Genomic DNA, 14,572 nt, shown 5'->3' on the forward strand with positions numbered 1-14,572 from the left:
TAGGTTGCTGAGATCACGGGTGTTGTGGAAACCGCCAAAGTTTACCAGCTTGGTGGCACCAGAACAAACAAAGGGCTACAGCTACGGTAGGAGAGGTGCTTCCGTGGCCGATTCTGTTCCCACTGCAAACAGGCATTGCCTGTTGGGGCTGTTGGGGCTCCCAGTGTTCTGTTTCGTATAATACTGTTTGTGTTGTCCCCACCAGGGACTTGGAGGGAAACTTGTCTTCTGCTTTTGCCTATAGGGAAGGTAGGATATAGCTGTCTCATAGGGGATGTTGAGTGGTAGAACACATAGAAGGAAGATGATCACAAGACCCACTCCTCCCAGAGTCCTGCAGGCATTCCTCAGTGAGTGTGGTCAGGAGGCTTGCTTCTGGTCCTGGCTCCGTCACCAACTAATCTGATCTCTCACAAGCCAGCTCACCTTTTTGGATTTAGTTTGTGCCTCAGTAACGTGATATTGACTGAATGCTGGCTACATGCCATAGTTGTAGGCATCAGGATAGAGGTGAGAACAAAATATACAAGTCTCTACCTTCTTGGAGCCTGAAAATTCTAAAGGCCCCATATGGGAAGGAATAGGAGTAGCTTGCCAGGTCACTGCAAATAGTGGGTCACAGACACACCTCTGCCATGGCCTTATTTGGCCTCTGTGGTCTCTCTGTTCTCTTCTCCCATTCCCGTCATTTCTCCTGGACGGTTGAAAAGAGCCAGTTGGGTTAGGCAGTAGCCATGACATGCCAAGAGTGACTGTCGCTGTGAGGCAGGCGCTTCATGTGGCCGACACAGGGATCAGTGGAAAGGCAGTGTTCTTTCTCTCCAGGGATAGAGCCTCCCTGTCCTTCAGACGCCTTCGTGACACTTCATGTTCTTGATGCCATTGACTGTGCCAGCTTTACTGTAGGTGGACATCTGAAGCACTGGCTAAGCCTGCTTGCTTCCAGTGCTCACTCTGATGCTTAGTCATGGCTGCTCTTTAGAACAGCCTGGAAGGTTTTTTGTTGTTGTTTTTGTTATCTCAGTGGCTGGTTCCTACTCCCAGAGATTCTAATTCATTTGATCTAGAGTGGTGCGTTGGCACTGGAAGTTTTGTAAATCTTCGTAAATGATTCTAAAGGGTGGCCAAGACGGAGGCCCTCGGAGATAGGCAGTGTGGAGTCTGGTGGGATTGATCTTCTGGCACTGCAGTCAATGTGGCCATTCCTGAAGCTGCTGTCTCTTTTTCATGTAGGCATGGCAGTGACCAGCGAGTGTTCCGCCTAGAGTTTGTCTCAAACCAAGAGTTCACTGAGAGTGAATTCATGAAGTGGAAAGAAGCGGTGAGTGAGCAGATAGCACCTCCCTAGCAGTTGTTCATGAAAACACTGACAGAGCCTCTCCCCAAAATTCTTAATTATAAACAACCCTTTTATTGCGTTTTGGTCCAGATGTTCTCTGCTGGCATGCAGTTGCCCACTCTAGATGAAATCAATAAGAAGGAATTATCTATTAAAGAAGCTCTTAATTATAAATTCAATGACCAGGACATTGAAGAGGTAAGAAACCTGGTATCCCAGAGTCTGGAGGCTCATCAAGAGCCAAGTGTTAGAGAAGATCATGCCTGTCTTTTCCTTCCTGTGTTTTGACATTTTTAGCTCTACCACTATTGCATGAGGAAGAGGGAATTCTGTCATTGCTATCTTAGACTTTAGAGTTCATCAGGATTTTCTCGTACACTGTCACTTGAAGTCATAGCCTAACAAAGTAGATTCAGGACTCAGGGATCTCTATTCTTCTGCTAGGCTTGGTCCTTGAAGAGTTTGCTTTCTCCTGGACGTTTTGGTAAAACTGTTTGATCTCTGTTCTCTTGGACAGTGGCTAGCCTTACAGTACAAGGTCCTTGGGCTGCTGCTGTTTATTGGTGCATGTTCCTTCACGCTAGCCCAGAAGAATCTCCGTGACCCCGGAAGCAGCATAGTACCCCTTGGACTGAACTCGCTCTGTGTGTGGGGCATGGCATTGCCATAGGAAGAGCAGCCCTCTTTTAACTAGCTGCTTACCTCCACAATGGGCTCAGCTGTCCTGCCTACAAAAGTAGTTTAGGAATACCTCACTGCTGGTGTCTCCTCCTCTCTGGTACAGATTGTAAAAGAGAAAGAAAGATTCAGGAAAGCTCCACCCAACTATGCTATGAAGAAAACGCAGCTTCTGAAGGAAAAGGTAAGGACTTGTGTTGGAACTACTTTCCCTGTCTTGCAAGGAGATACGGAAACCAGACTTGTTCATCCTCTGCCAAGTCAGTAGTGGCAGGATTGGGAGAAAATGTGGGGCTTGACTGTAAGCAGCATAGATTTTCTTAGCATCTGGGCAGCATCCCTTGGCTGTTTTCCTTTCTCTGATTGGAAGCTGATCTTGCCTGTTCCATTCTCCTCCCCTTCTAGTCACTTTAGTTTCATGTGTAATAAGATAGACCCCAGGGTAGTATCAGCACTGGGTCTGAATAGACGAGTGATATTGCCAAGCCCCACTGTGGCAGGTGGTTTTCTATTCTTCATGTCAGGGTGGGGTGAGCCTGGTTAGGGTGAGTTAGCCAGGCGGGGCCTGGGTTCTGAGGTGTTTGTTTTTGCTATTCCTTCACACCTCCTGCCATTTGTTCATCATATGAGATATCTTGCCTGTGTTGGAAGGAAGGGGACACTTGATACAGAGCCAGTCACAGCTAAAATCTCATGCATCTCTCTGTGTGCAGGCCATGGCTGAGGACCTGGGGGATCAGGACAAGGCCAAACAAATCCAAGACCAGCTGAACGAGCTGGAGGAGCGAGCAGAGGCCTTGGACCGCCAGCGGACCAAGAACATATCTGCTATCAGGTGTGCTTCAGGGCCTGTGTTGATTGGGCTCCTATCCTTCCACAGTTATCAGGCGAGCTGTGGCCTTGTACGTGCTATGCTCCAGTGGCTCCACATATCTGGGGTCAGGCACCATGGTTCCCTCCCTCCTTTCACAGTCCACTGACTCATCCCTCTTCCTCACCCCACAGTTACATCAACCAGCGGAACCGGGAGTGGAACATTGTGGAGTCTGAGAAAGCCCTTGTGGTGAGTGAGACAGCTTGATCTGGATCACTAAGTATAGTTTTAATTAATAAAACAACGTGTAATCTTTTCTGTATCTCACCTGAGTATGTTTTCTTTTAATTATTAAAGTAGCATGTACATTTAACACACACATAGTCTTTCTGTATGTATACATACAACTACATAAGGTATTAATTTATAATAAAAAGCAGCAGTCTTCTGTGCTGTCTAACCCCTCCCCATCTTTAGATTCTATTCCACGCATATTAATTTTTATCAGTTTCCAGTTGTTTTCTTTTTGTTGTTGCTCCCATAATCTGTTCTGGTGTTCTTGAAGGGAAAAGGCTAATAGCCTTTGACTTTTTAAGGCCCTTGCAAAGACTGTTACTTATACATATGCTTATGATAAATGAGAGGCGTGGGTGGCAGGAGATAGCGTTCTGTAATACATGCTCTCTGTTTCAGGCTGAAAGTCACAACATGAAAAACCAACAGATGGATCCCTTTACCAGGCGACAGTGTAAACCTACCATCGTTTCTAATGTGAGTGCCTAAAGAGGACATATTTAGTCAGGACCTAGATTCTGGGACATAAATGAATTCCATTAGGAGATTAATAAGGAAGTTAAAAATAATGTTGTCTTAGTGGGATTTGCTTGCCTCAAACACTTGGGTCTAGATACTTCCTTTTTTATCTTACTGTAGGACATACAGGTAGTAAAAACTTGGCATGGATTTTAGAAACCCATGGACTAACGTGTGATGCCAAGGCAGGTTTACCAGTTCAGCAGACATGAGGAATGTGTAGGCTAGGTTGCCTAGCAAGGGCCTGGCTGGGCTGTACTTCAAAGCTTTTAACTGTTCCTTTTTGTAGCCTGGAGGAAAACCCCACTGAACTGCTGATTGGCCTACTGTGGTGCTTGTGTTAGTGGTGGTAGGTGGGATAGAAAATGGTGGTAGGACTGTGTGAGTGTTGAAGAGTCTCTAAAATAACTTACTTTTTCTCTCAGTCCAGAGACCCAGCTGTTCAAGCTGCCATATTGGCCCAGCTGAACGCAAAATACGGTTCTGGAGTGTTACCAGATGCTCCAAAGGAAATGAGCAAGGCAAGTATAACACTGAAGCTTGGCCACTGGCCTGGACACCAGAGCAGGCACTTCCTGGTTTGGACTTGATTGTCCCCACCTGGAGGAACTTGGCGTCCCACTTGCAGTCCTTTCTTCATCCTCATTATTTACAAATGTAATAAACAGCTACTGAATTTTGGTCAGATGATGTACGTTCTGAACCCAGCACCAGTACTTCATGAAACCCCTGACTGTGGCTTTAGGCAGCTGACCTCCAGCCTTCTAATCTACATTTTCTCCTATGTAAAGTGGGGTAATATTATATACCCTGCCTAACTCATAGGACAGTCAGGAGTAGATGATATGTAAGGATGAGACAGTTGTAAAAGTGAAAGCTCCTTATAAACTGAAATGTTAAACCAAGAGAAACTGCCCATTTAGAAGCCATTTTCTGCCTTTTCCTGAGGAGCCCAAACTCCCAGAAATTCCAGAGATCTTGGGTCAGGGGTGACTTGTTGTCTTAAGCTTACCCTTTCTGCCCTCACACCACAGACATGAACCTTCCCTTCCCTCTCCTCTTAGGCTCAGAAATGAAACCTCTTTGGGGACTCTCCTGTCCTCCCTCTGAGAGAAGAAATCAGAAAAGTCTTTAATAGGAAGATCTGATGAACTCGAGCAGCCGTTTTTACCATTAGTGGTTGCTGCTTCTTGAAGTCCAGTTGCATTTATCCCTTTGTTATTAGTTTTTCTCTTCCCATTGCAGGGTCAGGGAAAGGATAAAGATTTGAATTCTAAGTCAGCCAGTGACCTCTCAGAAGACTTGTTCAAAGTACATGACTTCGACGTGAAGATTGATTTACAAGTTCCCAGCTCAGGTAGGTGAACGTAGTGATTAGTCATGCATAAGGACCAGGTGGCTCCATGACTCTCAGCCAGCAAGGAGCCTGCTTTTAGGGAAGAAATGGGGGTGTCTGGTCACCTGTATTTATGGAGGCCAGAGTAAGATAGGCTGCAGGTCTGTCTTGAGAGGGAACAGGGGCAGTCAGAAAGGCTACCTGGAGGAGTGAAGCACAAGACTGGGACACCTCAGATGCCAGTTTGCTCTTCTTTCCTGTAGAATCAAAGGCTTTGGCCATCACATCCAAGGCTCCGCCGGCCAAGGATGGAGCTCCAAGGCGATCTCTTAACTTGGAAGACTACAAAAAACGACGAGGGCTTATCTGAGCGCACCCAGCCTGCTGCGTCTGACCCTGCATGCCCATCACAGTGTCCCACCTTTCCTCTGATTTGCCCTCACTGGGCTGGAGCAGCAGGAGAACTGGGAAGAGACTCTAAACTGCCAGTCATCTGTAATATAAACCATTTGCTGTATAGACTTCCCTGGGCTGCAACATCTCCACCAACCCCCCAGGACCCACCCAATGTGAACCTGGGCTCTTGGGCTTTATCCATGTCTTTAGATTTGTGTTTGCCTTTTTCTTTTTTTTTAAACCACAGTTCATTGGCCACTCTGCACGCATTCAGTATTACCGTGGAGCTGGGGTTCTTGCTGGAGCCCCCAGCAGCAGCACTGGGCAGCGTCCTGTACGGGATGGCCCTGGGCCCAACCATTGAACATTTGGCCCTTGGCCCTTGTGGGGGAGTGGGGGCTGGGCACCCACAGTCCGCTCTCCTCTCTCATCTTTCTCTTCTTCCGATCTTGCGGAAGAAGGGTTTTCAAAACCCAATTTAGTTTCCAAAAAGTGTACATTTGGGGGGGGGGTCTATTTGAGAGAGAGTGTGTATGTGTGTATGTGTCTGTAAGTGTGTGGATTTTTTTATCATTTTTTTAAAATGCAGTACTCTTTGTATCTGTCTGTCATGGGGCTATAGCTGTTTCAGATTTTTTTCAGCTGTACTTGAGCATCTGAAACTGCAAGAAAGAAACTCATTAAATGTGATTCTTCTTACTAAACAGGCCTGACTGCTGTAGCTGTGTAACTTCTCCCCCACCTCCTCTTTCCCATCACCTTCCCACCTCGGAGAAAGCTCCCCAGTTTGGCCCCTGCCCTGTCAGCTGTGTCCTGGCAGGCGGGAGGGAAGCCCATGCTAGGTACTAGGGGGGTACAGGTGTCTTGCTCAGCCTGTGTGTTCAGCCCACAGCTTCTTGGCTGAATGTAGAGTGTGTCTTTTCCCCGCCCTATGTACTTGTCTCTTCCTAGTGATTCTGTTTTGCTGTTTCAGCAAGAATAATATTTTGTTCTGTTTTTTAAGAGAAAGTATTCAACATGAATGTGGAGAGAACGAACACAAAGATATAGGTTGCAGATGTTACAAGCATGTGCAGTTCTGTGTGTGTGTATACATATATATGGTAAGCATATATATTGTGCAGCTAGGGTGAAGCCAGCAAAGAAGTATGTATGTCTTTATAAAATGTTTGCAAAGAGATAAGCTGACTGCTTGATAATCATTCTCAGGTGTAAAGCTCCAAGTGTAAATAAAAGTGGCATTTAACAAATCTTTTCAGAACAAAGTACAGCTGACTATATAAAACAAGAACTAAGCTAAAGGAACAGCTGAGAGCTGCTGATTCCCACAAGAGGGAGAGGAATCTCAAAGCCCTGCTTTGTATCTCTTCATCCTACTTTCTATAAGAAAGTGGGATGATGGGAAATCATGGATTAAGTTGTATTTAAACAAAAAGGAACTTGGTAACTCTTCTGGGTTTAGTAGAGCCTCAGTGTTGCTTTAACTTAGTTTACACTTTTTTTATTTAAAAAAATAAAAAGCAGCAATCATGTTTTTTTAAAAAGAATTGTGACTGTAAAATTGATAAAAATGACTGTAACACAGCTATATGGTGGCTGTGACAGTTCAGTTGGGCAAAGGAGTGGAGGTGGACTCATTAAAATCATATATACTTGAATAGTCCATTGACCAAAACTCTTTATAGACTGTTGTGTAAATGTGGAATCTCAGACTGTTAAACATTGCCTGGACTCCAAAAGAGTCCCGGAGGCTGCTGGGACCTCTCGTATCATGACAAACTTGGACTTTTTTTTTCTTTCTTGTTTTAAAAGACATGAAATGATAGAATCCATATAATTTGCTGGAGACATTCTGATCCACCATGTAGATCTGTATTTAGTATCATTTGGATTTGGAGAAGTGTCGGTTACATTATGGCTGTGTAATAAAATTTTTATTAAAACTGCATCACACTGTAGCCACTGTGCCACTACCTCCCCACATGCAGCTGCTGAAACTTTCGTTCTGAGACGCCAGAAACAGCAGGGAGCAGAGCCAACCAAAGAAGACCGACAGTTAACTTCTCACCTGAGTAGCCTATTTTGGTGATTGGAATCAAGACTGAGGACTTGTCTGCAGTCTCAACTGAGGCAGGGCCTCTGAACTGAGATCTTGACCAGGCATAGTACATTGGCTTTATCCCACCGACTGAGCTTCTTGGAGGTTCGAGGTGGTACTTGTGCTGGGGAATGGCAGCAGCGGCCCACTGCGCCACCCCCACCCCCCCAGGTGGTTTCAGTGTTGAAGGGTGTGGCACCTAAAGCTGCTTTATACATCTTTCACTTCCTTCCAAGAAGCAAAAAGGCCAATGTCCGTATGCCGAGCTCATGATGTATAGAGGTCTGTTTGTCTGTCTTGCTTCTGACAGGTGCAGGGAAAGTCTTCCTGCCTACAGCTTTCCTTCAAAGAGAATGCTTTTGTTTTCTTTGTTTCTGTGAAGTCCTGACCTGTCACTCAAACTGTACAGATATTTGTAAATAAACTTTATGCCCTGTTTTAACAAGGGAGTCAGATTTAGTCCAAAGACTGCATCCTGAGTGGCAACTCTCAAAGTTTATGTTTTAAAAGTCCAAGAGAGCCTCTCTCACTTGGTTTCTCTCCCTCCCCCTCCTCTTAGCCCTGACCACCACCACCCCCAAGTGAAACTCTTCAGCTACCCAGTTCCCCAGAAGCCTCTCTGAGACATTGGTTGTCTAGAGCCAAGGCAACCTCCAACTGGCCTAGTTTACTTTCTACTTTGGAAGATACCAACAAGCTCTAACAGAACTAGGTAGGCCCCTGATACACTGCCTAACCCTAGTGAGAGTGTCGTCCTAGCTTTCAGTTGGCTGAAGTATAATTTCTTTGTTAATCTGTTTCCTGCCTGTCATGAGTGTGAAGGGGAACCCAGGGCTTGTGAGTATGGCTCTGGAGGAAATACTGATATCCTTTCCTTAGGGCCCCAGCTGGGGACATCTGTAAGGCTCCCTGCTCTCACTACATGAGGCTATCTCAAACCTTTCTAGACCTGGAAAGGTAGGGGGTGGCAAACGTAATGGTACAAGCCCAGTCCAGGCCTGCCTTTGATGTTGGGAGAGGTGGGTCCCTGAGGCTCACCTAGCAACTGCATCTAATGAGGTTTTCTTAAACTCCCTATCACACCAGCCACCTGATTGTTGGAAGCAGTGAGCTCCTGGGCCCTAGAGAGCAGAGATTATAGTCTAGCCTAGAGGACAGCCTTCTCTAGTTATTTTCCCAGGGTTCTCTGCTGGGAGGCAGCCACTGGCTGTGACTGCCTTGGGTGGAGGAATGCAAAGGGGAGAGGGGTGCAGGGTCTATTGGCTATCTCATGGTAGTGGCATCCAGGAATGGGGAAATCACGGGCCTCCAGCTCAGATACTTTTGTGTGACTTACCTGACTAAAGTGGGCAGCTGAACTGCGTTGGGAAGGAGAGGTTTGGAGGGAACAGCAGCACTGGGGGGTGAGGGCAGAGGGGCAGTCTGCCTTCTCTGTAAGGTTCCCCAGGCTGGCCCCCAGGGCCAGAGTTTCTTGGCCCAGAATAGGGGTTTGGCCAGTGCAGCACAGGCGAATTGAGGGCTTCCAGATTGTGCTCTGGACCTGAGGGAGAGCCTAAAAGCCACAAGGTAAGCGGGCTCAGTGCAGTGTTCATACCCCAGCTCCACCACTTAACTACCTAGGGCTGAAGCTGGTAAGCTCTTCTGAGCCCACTCCCCATCTTTAACATAAAATCTACCAGGAGCCTGTTCAAGATGAAGTGTTCCTTTTCCCAGTAAAGGTTCTGTAAGGGCTGTTGTCCAAGTAGAGGCCATTAGGCCTCACAGGAGAGACTTGGAGCAGAGAGGAGGGGTGGGGTGGAAGGGGCAGTGTGATGGAATGGGTCAGAAGCCACAGAACAGCCACAGTGCCAGCTCCAGAAGCTGAAGCACCTGCCCCAGAGACTCAGGTGGCTCCCACCTAGGAGAGTGTGTGTGTGTGTGTGTGTGTGTGTGTGTGTGTGAGCACCTGCCCCAGAGACTCAGGTGGCTCCCACCTAGGAGAGTGTGTGTGTGTGTGTGTGTGTGTGTGTGTGTGTTGAAGCGGGGGAGGGAGGTCAGGAAACTCAGTCTCCTTATGGAGGTTCCGATGATCACTGGGGCTGGCCAGGAGAACTGTCCAGAGAAGGACAGCTACCTTTTGGACTCAACTTGCTGCTGCTATTCTCTGCAGCACACCCTCTTTACTGATTGTCGGTCTGAAAGCATCCTGCCCCCAGCCCTCACTGGCTCCAAAGGCCTCCACCTCACCACTGCCCCAGGGGACTCAGAAAGACTGTGAGGCTTCACCTCTCCAACACCACGGAGAGTAATTAAAACATAAAAACCGTGTCAAACTGGAAAATGAGTGTAAAGAAGTTCAACCAAGTTCTGATCTGTTTCATGATGACTTAAGAATCTTCAGGATATCAATTTTTTGTCTGTTTTAGCTGTCCATGACCCTGCATTTTCCCCAGTGGTTCAACGGTCTGCCTGCAATGCAGTACACGTGGGTTCAGTTTCTGGGACGGGAAGGTCCCCTGGAGAGGGAAATGGCAACCCACTCCAGTATCCTTGCCTGGAGAATCCCATGGACAGAGGAGCTGTCCAATCCCATGGACTGGTGGGCTACAGTCCATGAGGTCACAAAGAGTTAGACACAACTGAATTGACTTACCAGGCGTGCACATAGACCCTGTGTCGCTAAATTCATGCGGAGAACACATCTGGCTCAGCCATAAACACATCCACCTCTCCTGAAACGCCCAGGTCTATCCCCATCGATTTTTTCCCTGGAGAACTACTCTTCACCCTTCAAACGCTCAAAGGTCACCTCCTCCAGGAAACCTTCCCTGATGGCCCCTTCCCGTTCCGGTTTGGGAGCACCTAAGCTTCTCTACGGCGGCACACGCCACGCTGTAGTACTGTTACCTGTGAGTCTCCACCTCCATCCTGGGACCTAATTAACGCCCAATAAACGCAGTGGAGGAAAGGGGGGCGAGCCCAGCTGACTGCGTTCTGGGATTTCTGACCCCGCCACTCCCCTCTATCGTGTCCCCAGACCGCAGCGCACTCGGGAATGAGATGTGGTGGTGCCATGCCGCCTGTAGTAGAAGCCCAAGCTGTCCGTCCTATGGGTTTAACCTGAGTCCGCGAGTAAAACGGCTGTGGCAGATGGGAGCTATGCCCTCACAGCCCCGTTAGCCCACTCGCCACTCGCCCGTTCGCGACCTCAGTGACCTTGGAATCCACGTCCGAGTGTCCCACGGGGCGGTGACCACACCGCCGGCCCGTGCATGCGCTAGCCATGCACGTCTCCAACCGTGGACCCCGGCCGGGCGCAAGCACCCCCACACCCGCCCTCCACCCGCCGTTGGGAGCTAGGGCCTCAGTGCTCGGTGCTCCTGGCGGGTGGAGTGAGGCGCCCCGGCGACTGATGCCGAGGAGGAGCAAGCATCAGCTCCACGGACCTGAGGCCTGCGCGCCGCTTCCCAGTGGCTCCTGTTTCCACCTGGCCACTGGAGGCTCTCTGCGCACCCTGGGAGGAGGTCACGCTGGCAGACAGAGATCACGAATGTAATTAGCGGATGCGCCCACCTGGAGCGGAGAAAGATCTGGTGGTACCCTGGTAGGGATGTGGGGGATAGAGAAAGATTGCATCCCTGACCTCAGACACTACCAGTCCCCTCTGCCTCCCCTTGGCCACTAGCAGAGATTCTAAGTGTTCTGAGTTTTAGAGAGAGGGAGGAGGGGGAACCACAGGAACACAGGCTCTTGGGAGGGATGGGAAACCTTGTTTCTGAAGTGTGTCAGGAGAGAAAATGTTCTTACTGAGCATACACAGGTGTGGTGACACATTTTAACTGTTTTGGAGGAGGATGATTCAAAGGGTGGTGAGTCAATGAATGCTGATAGGTCCCAAGTTTTATCAGAAGATATTCCCAGGATATTTCCACAAATTGTATCAATTATGGGGTCAGAGATTGCATGGGGAGGAGAAACCCAGAGGCAAGGAAAAGGATCTGGGGTTGTCAAGTGAAGATGGCTGTTCACTCCTCTTTCCAGGAGGAAGAAGAACACCAATTCTTCCCCATGTGCAATAACCCTGGCTCTGGCACACCCTTCAGCACTGCCTCTACCATGCTCTGGGCAGAAAAGGGCTTCAGACTGACCAGGGTTGGAGAATGAATGGTTTGCAAGAAGCAGTGGAAGACCAAGGTCTCACTGAAAGTTCCTTGGAAACAATAAATACAGCCTTCTAGCATCCTGGGGCCTGTTTTCTTTCTTTTTTAAAACTGCACTGTGTGGCATGTGGGGATCATAGTTTCCCAACCACAGATGGAACCCATGCCCCCTGCATTGGAAGCACAGAATCTCCTGGGGCCTGTTTTCTGTTGTGTCCTTTCTCATTTCCTTCCTCCAAAAGACAACGTAAAATGATGTACCACCACCCCTAGTAAGGGATCATTCCTGTTCCCTTTCACCTACCACAATGCCTTGTTCATAGCCACTGCTTAATGAAAGTAAATTTGCTCTATAAATGACAAATGAGTCATAGGTCACAGATTATTGGAATCTTGGGGTCAGAAACTTCCTTGGAGGACACTAAGACTCACAGAGCATGTCTGGGAGTTGTTGACTTGAATGAGAACCTGTACCACCTGGTCTAAAGGAAAATATGCCACCACCACCTTCCCAACATACACACACACACTCTCACACACCCCATGGAGGCTCAGCTCTCACTGCAAAGGCTTTCAAAACAACAGGTGGGGGCTTCCCTGATGGCTCAGTCCTAAAGAATCTGCCTGCCAATGCAGGAGACATGAGTTCAATCCCTGGTCTGGGATGATCCCACATGCCAAGTGGTAATTGAGCCTGTGTGCCATCACTACTGAGCCTGTGCTCTGGAGCCCAGGGGCCGTAACTACTGAGCCCAAGTGCTGCAACTACTTGGTTGCCTAGAAGTCCGGTGGCCTAGACCCCATGCTCCATAAGAGAAGTCACTGCAATGAGAAGCCTGAACACCACAACAAAGAGTAGCCCCTGCTTGTTGCAAATAGAAAAAGTCTGTGCAGCAAATCCAAATAAATAAAATTTAAAAAAAAACAAAAACAGGTGGCCCACTCATCCTCTGTCTCTAACGTGAGAGGCCCTGCCCAGGGGTCTTGGGAAGCAGAAACTGGCATAGAGATGGTGAGTAGTGACCTTGTTCCTGCCCCTGGGGCCAATGGTCCTGTACTGTGAGTTGCATAAGAGGCACAGAGCTAAGTGAGGCAGGGTAAGGAATAAACCAGAAACCTCTCTCTCAATCTCTAGGCACCCCTTCCCCAGCTTTTGTGCCCCAGGGTAGTTACCCCCAGGAGGGATGTAGCCCCCATGCCTGATAAGTCCTAAAGGACACAGAGAAGGATGAAGACTCAGACACCCCAGGATGCAGGTATCTAGGGTATAGGAGGATCCCTGAACAAAGAAGCCACAAGAAGAAGGACCAGTTCTCTTCTCAGACATGTAGCTGACCTTGTGGATAAGGCAGAGGGATTCTCAGGGCCAATCTCAGATCAGCCACCTAAGGACCATTAAAACCTTGAAACAATCTTCTTGGCCCCCGCACATCCATTGTTTGCATCATACAAGAGGCCATTCCTACACCTATATTGTAGTCAGACTGACCTTCTCCACACCCCTCTAACTCATCCATCTACTCAACTTCAAAGACTGGGAAAGCTGAGGCACAAAAACAGAATTCCAGCATTTGAAAGGTCATTCCTGGCTCAACTAGGAGGACATGAAGACCCTTTGACCTTGTCCCACAGCTGCATTGGGACCCCTCCACCCTGCCCCAGGATTGTGCCTAGGTTTTCTGCCTGTGGTAGGTAGGTGGAGGCAGACTCTGCCTTCACTGGATAAGGATCTAGGGACTGAACTACAAGATGTTAAGAAACTGGGCATAGCACAAAAATAGAAGTTAGGACACACTCCACCACCTAACTGTGTGACCTTGCACAAGTGCCTTAACCTCCGTGGTTGAATCATTTAACCTCTGTTACTTCTGCTGTATTGTGAGGATGATAGAGGCATATAAATGTACTTGAAAATCTATGAAATTAACTCATTTCAATACCCATTCCAAAGTTTGTCCTTACCTTTCCAGGGAGGAAGGCCTGAGCAGGTATGGCAAAGAGCTCTTCTTTGATTGCCTGCCTTGGGCAAATTCCTGACACAAGAAAAAGGAATTGCCCCGAGTTTCCTTGTGGCAGTCAGGATGACACCGGCTCCCAGCCTGCTCGTGCCTCCAGCATTGCCCATCCGTTGACTGCCACACAGGAGTGAGCTGCATATTCCCTCTTCTCACTTCCCTTCCCGCCTTTCCAGTTCTAACAGGTCCTTGTTGGCTCTCTCCACTCTGGTTTTGCCCCCAGTCCCCTCTCTGAGGGTACTACCTTCCCAGCTCCCCCCTAACCAGGGGAGCTCTGAAGGAGGGGAGGAAATGAGTGCAGGAGACATAGGTGTCTCTGGTCCTTCAAGCCCTCAAGGACACCCCTTACACAAACACCCAGGCTCCTCCAAACCTCTGTGCCCCAGAGAAGGTAGCCATGTGGCTTTCCAGGTTCTCCACAGAGGACTTGAATATTCAGACTTCTGTATTTCCTTTTTTCTCTTACTCCTTCATTTCTTCCACTTTTCCTCCCTCCTCCCACTCTTCCACTCAGTCTTTCTTCATCCATCTTCCCTAGGGAGTTTCCCTTTTCTTCTTTGCTGAAGGTGCCCACTGTTTCTCTGAACCCTCCTTTTCTCTCCTCCTGGGCCATTCTTGAATTCTGGATGAAGGGAGATAAGGAAAGGAGATGAGTTCCTTTCTGTCTTCATCACCTCTGAGGCCATTCTTCTGAGGGCTGTATCCCCACAGGTCCCCTAGTAATCTCTAGGCATCATAATCCCCAATGAGAGATTCTCTCTCGTGGCATTCAGAGAAAAAACAGGAAATGTTGTGAAATGCTGAATTCTACACAAAGCAGCCTTTGCAGCTCCGTTGACACTAACACGCAAAGTGGCCAAAGATCTACCACAAAGATGCTACTGATGAGCACGCTGTGGTGTATGAGCTCCTTCTCCAACATCAGCACTTTCGTCCCAGTTTCA

At 48.2% G+C, this 14,572-nt stretch overlaps 1 protein-coding gene and 1 long non-coding RNA gene across 3 annotated transcripts in view; both read left to right on the forward strand.

Moving 5' to 3' along the window:
* Nucleotides 1-7,324, forward strand: part of RTF1 (RTF1 homolog, Paf1/RNA polymerase II complex component) — a 46,607-nt gene extending 39,283 nt beyond the window's left edge. Inside the window, exons 9-18 of the mRNA XM_020877567.2 lie at nucleotides 4-86; nucleotides 1,234-1,321; nucleotides 1,430-1,537; nucleotides 2,124-2,201; nucleotides 2,731-2,852; nucleotides 3,023-3,080; nucleotides 3,525-3,602; nucleotides 4,070-4,165; nucleotides 4,890-5,001; nucleotides 5,244-7,324. Coding sequence (XP_020733226.2) covers nucleotides 4-86; nucleotides 1,234-1,321; nucleotides 1,430-1,537; nucleotides 2,124-2,201; nucleotides 2,731-2,852; nucleotides 3,023-3,080; nucleotides 3,525-3,602; nucleotides 4,070-4,165; nucleotides 4,890-5,001; nucleotides 5,244-5,350 — 930 coding nt within the window. The 3' untranslated portion in view covers nucleotides 5,351-7,324. The remainder of the gene's footprint in view (nucleotides 1-3; nucleotides 87-1,233; nucleotides 1,322-1,429; nucleotides 1,538-2,123; nucleotides 2,202-2,730; nucleotides 2,853-3,022; nucleotides 3,081-3,524; nucleotides 3,603-4,069; nucleotides 4,166-4,889; nucleotides 5,002-5,243) is intronic.
* A 3,045-nt stretch (nucleotides 7,325-10,369) lies between these two features.
* On the forward strand, nucleotides 10,370-11,693 carry LOC110127386 (uncharacterized). 2 transcript variants are annotated; one of them, XR_002310762.2, is made up of 2 exons: nucleotides 10,370-11,057; nucleotides 11,495-11,693. It is a non-coding gene; the product is annotated as an uncharacterized lncRNA (long non-coding RNA). The 2 variants fall into 2 exon arrangements; XR_002310763.2 differs by having other exon boundaries at nucleotides 10,370-11,005.
* The last annotated feature ends 2,879 nt before the right edge of the window (nucleotides 11,694-14,572 follow it).

This window comes from Odocoileus virginianus, chromosome 6 (assembly GCF_023699985.2).
Source record: "Odocoileus virginianus isolate 20LAN1187 ecotype Illinois chromosome 6, Ovbor_1.2, whole genome shotgun sequence".
Lineage (NCBI taxonomy): Eukaryota > Metazoa > Chordata > Mammalia > Artiodactyla > Cervidae > Odocoileus > Odocoileus virginianus.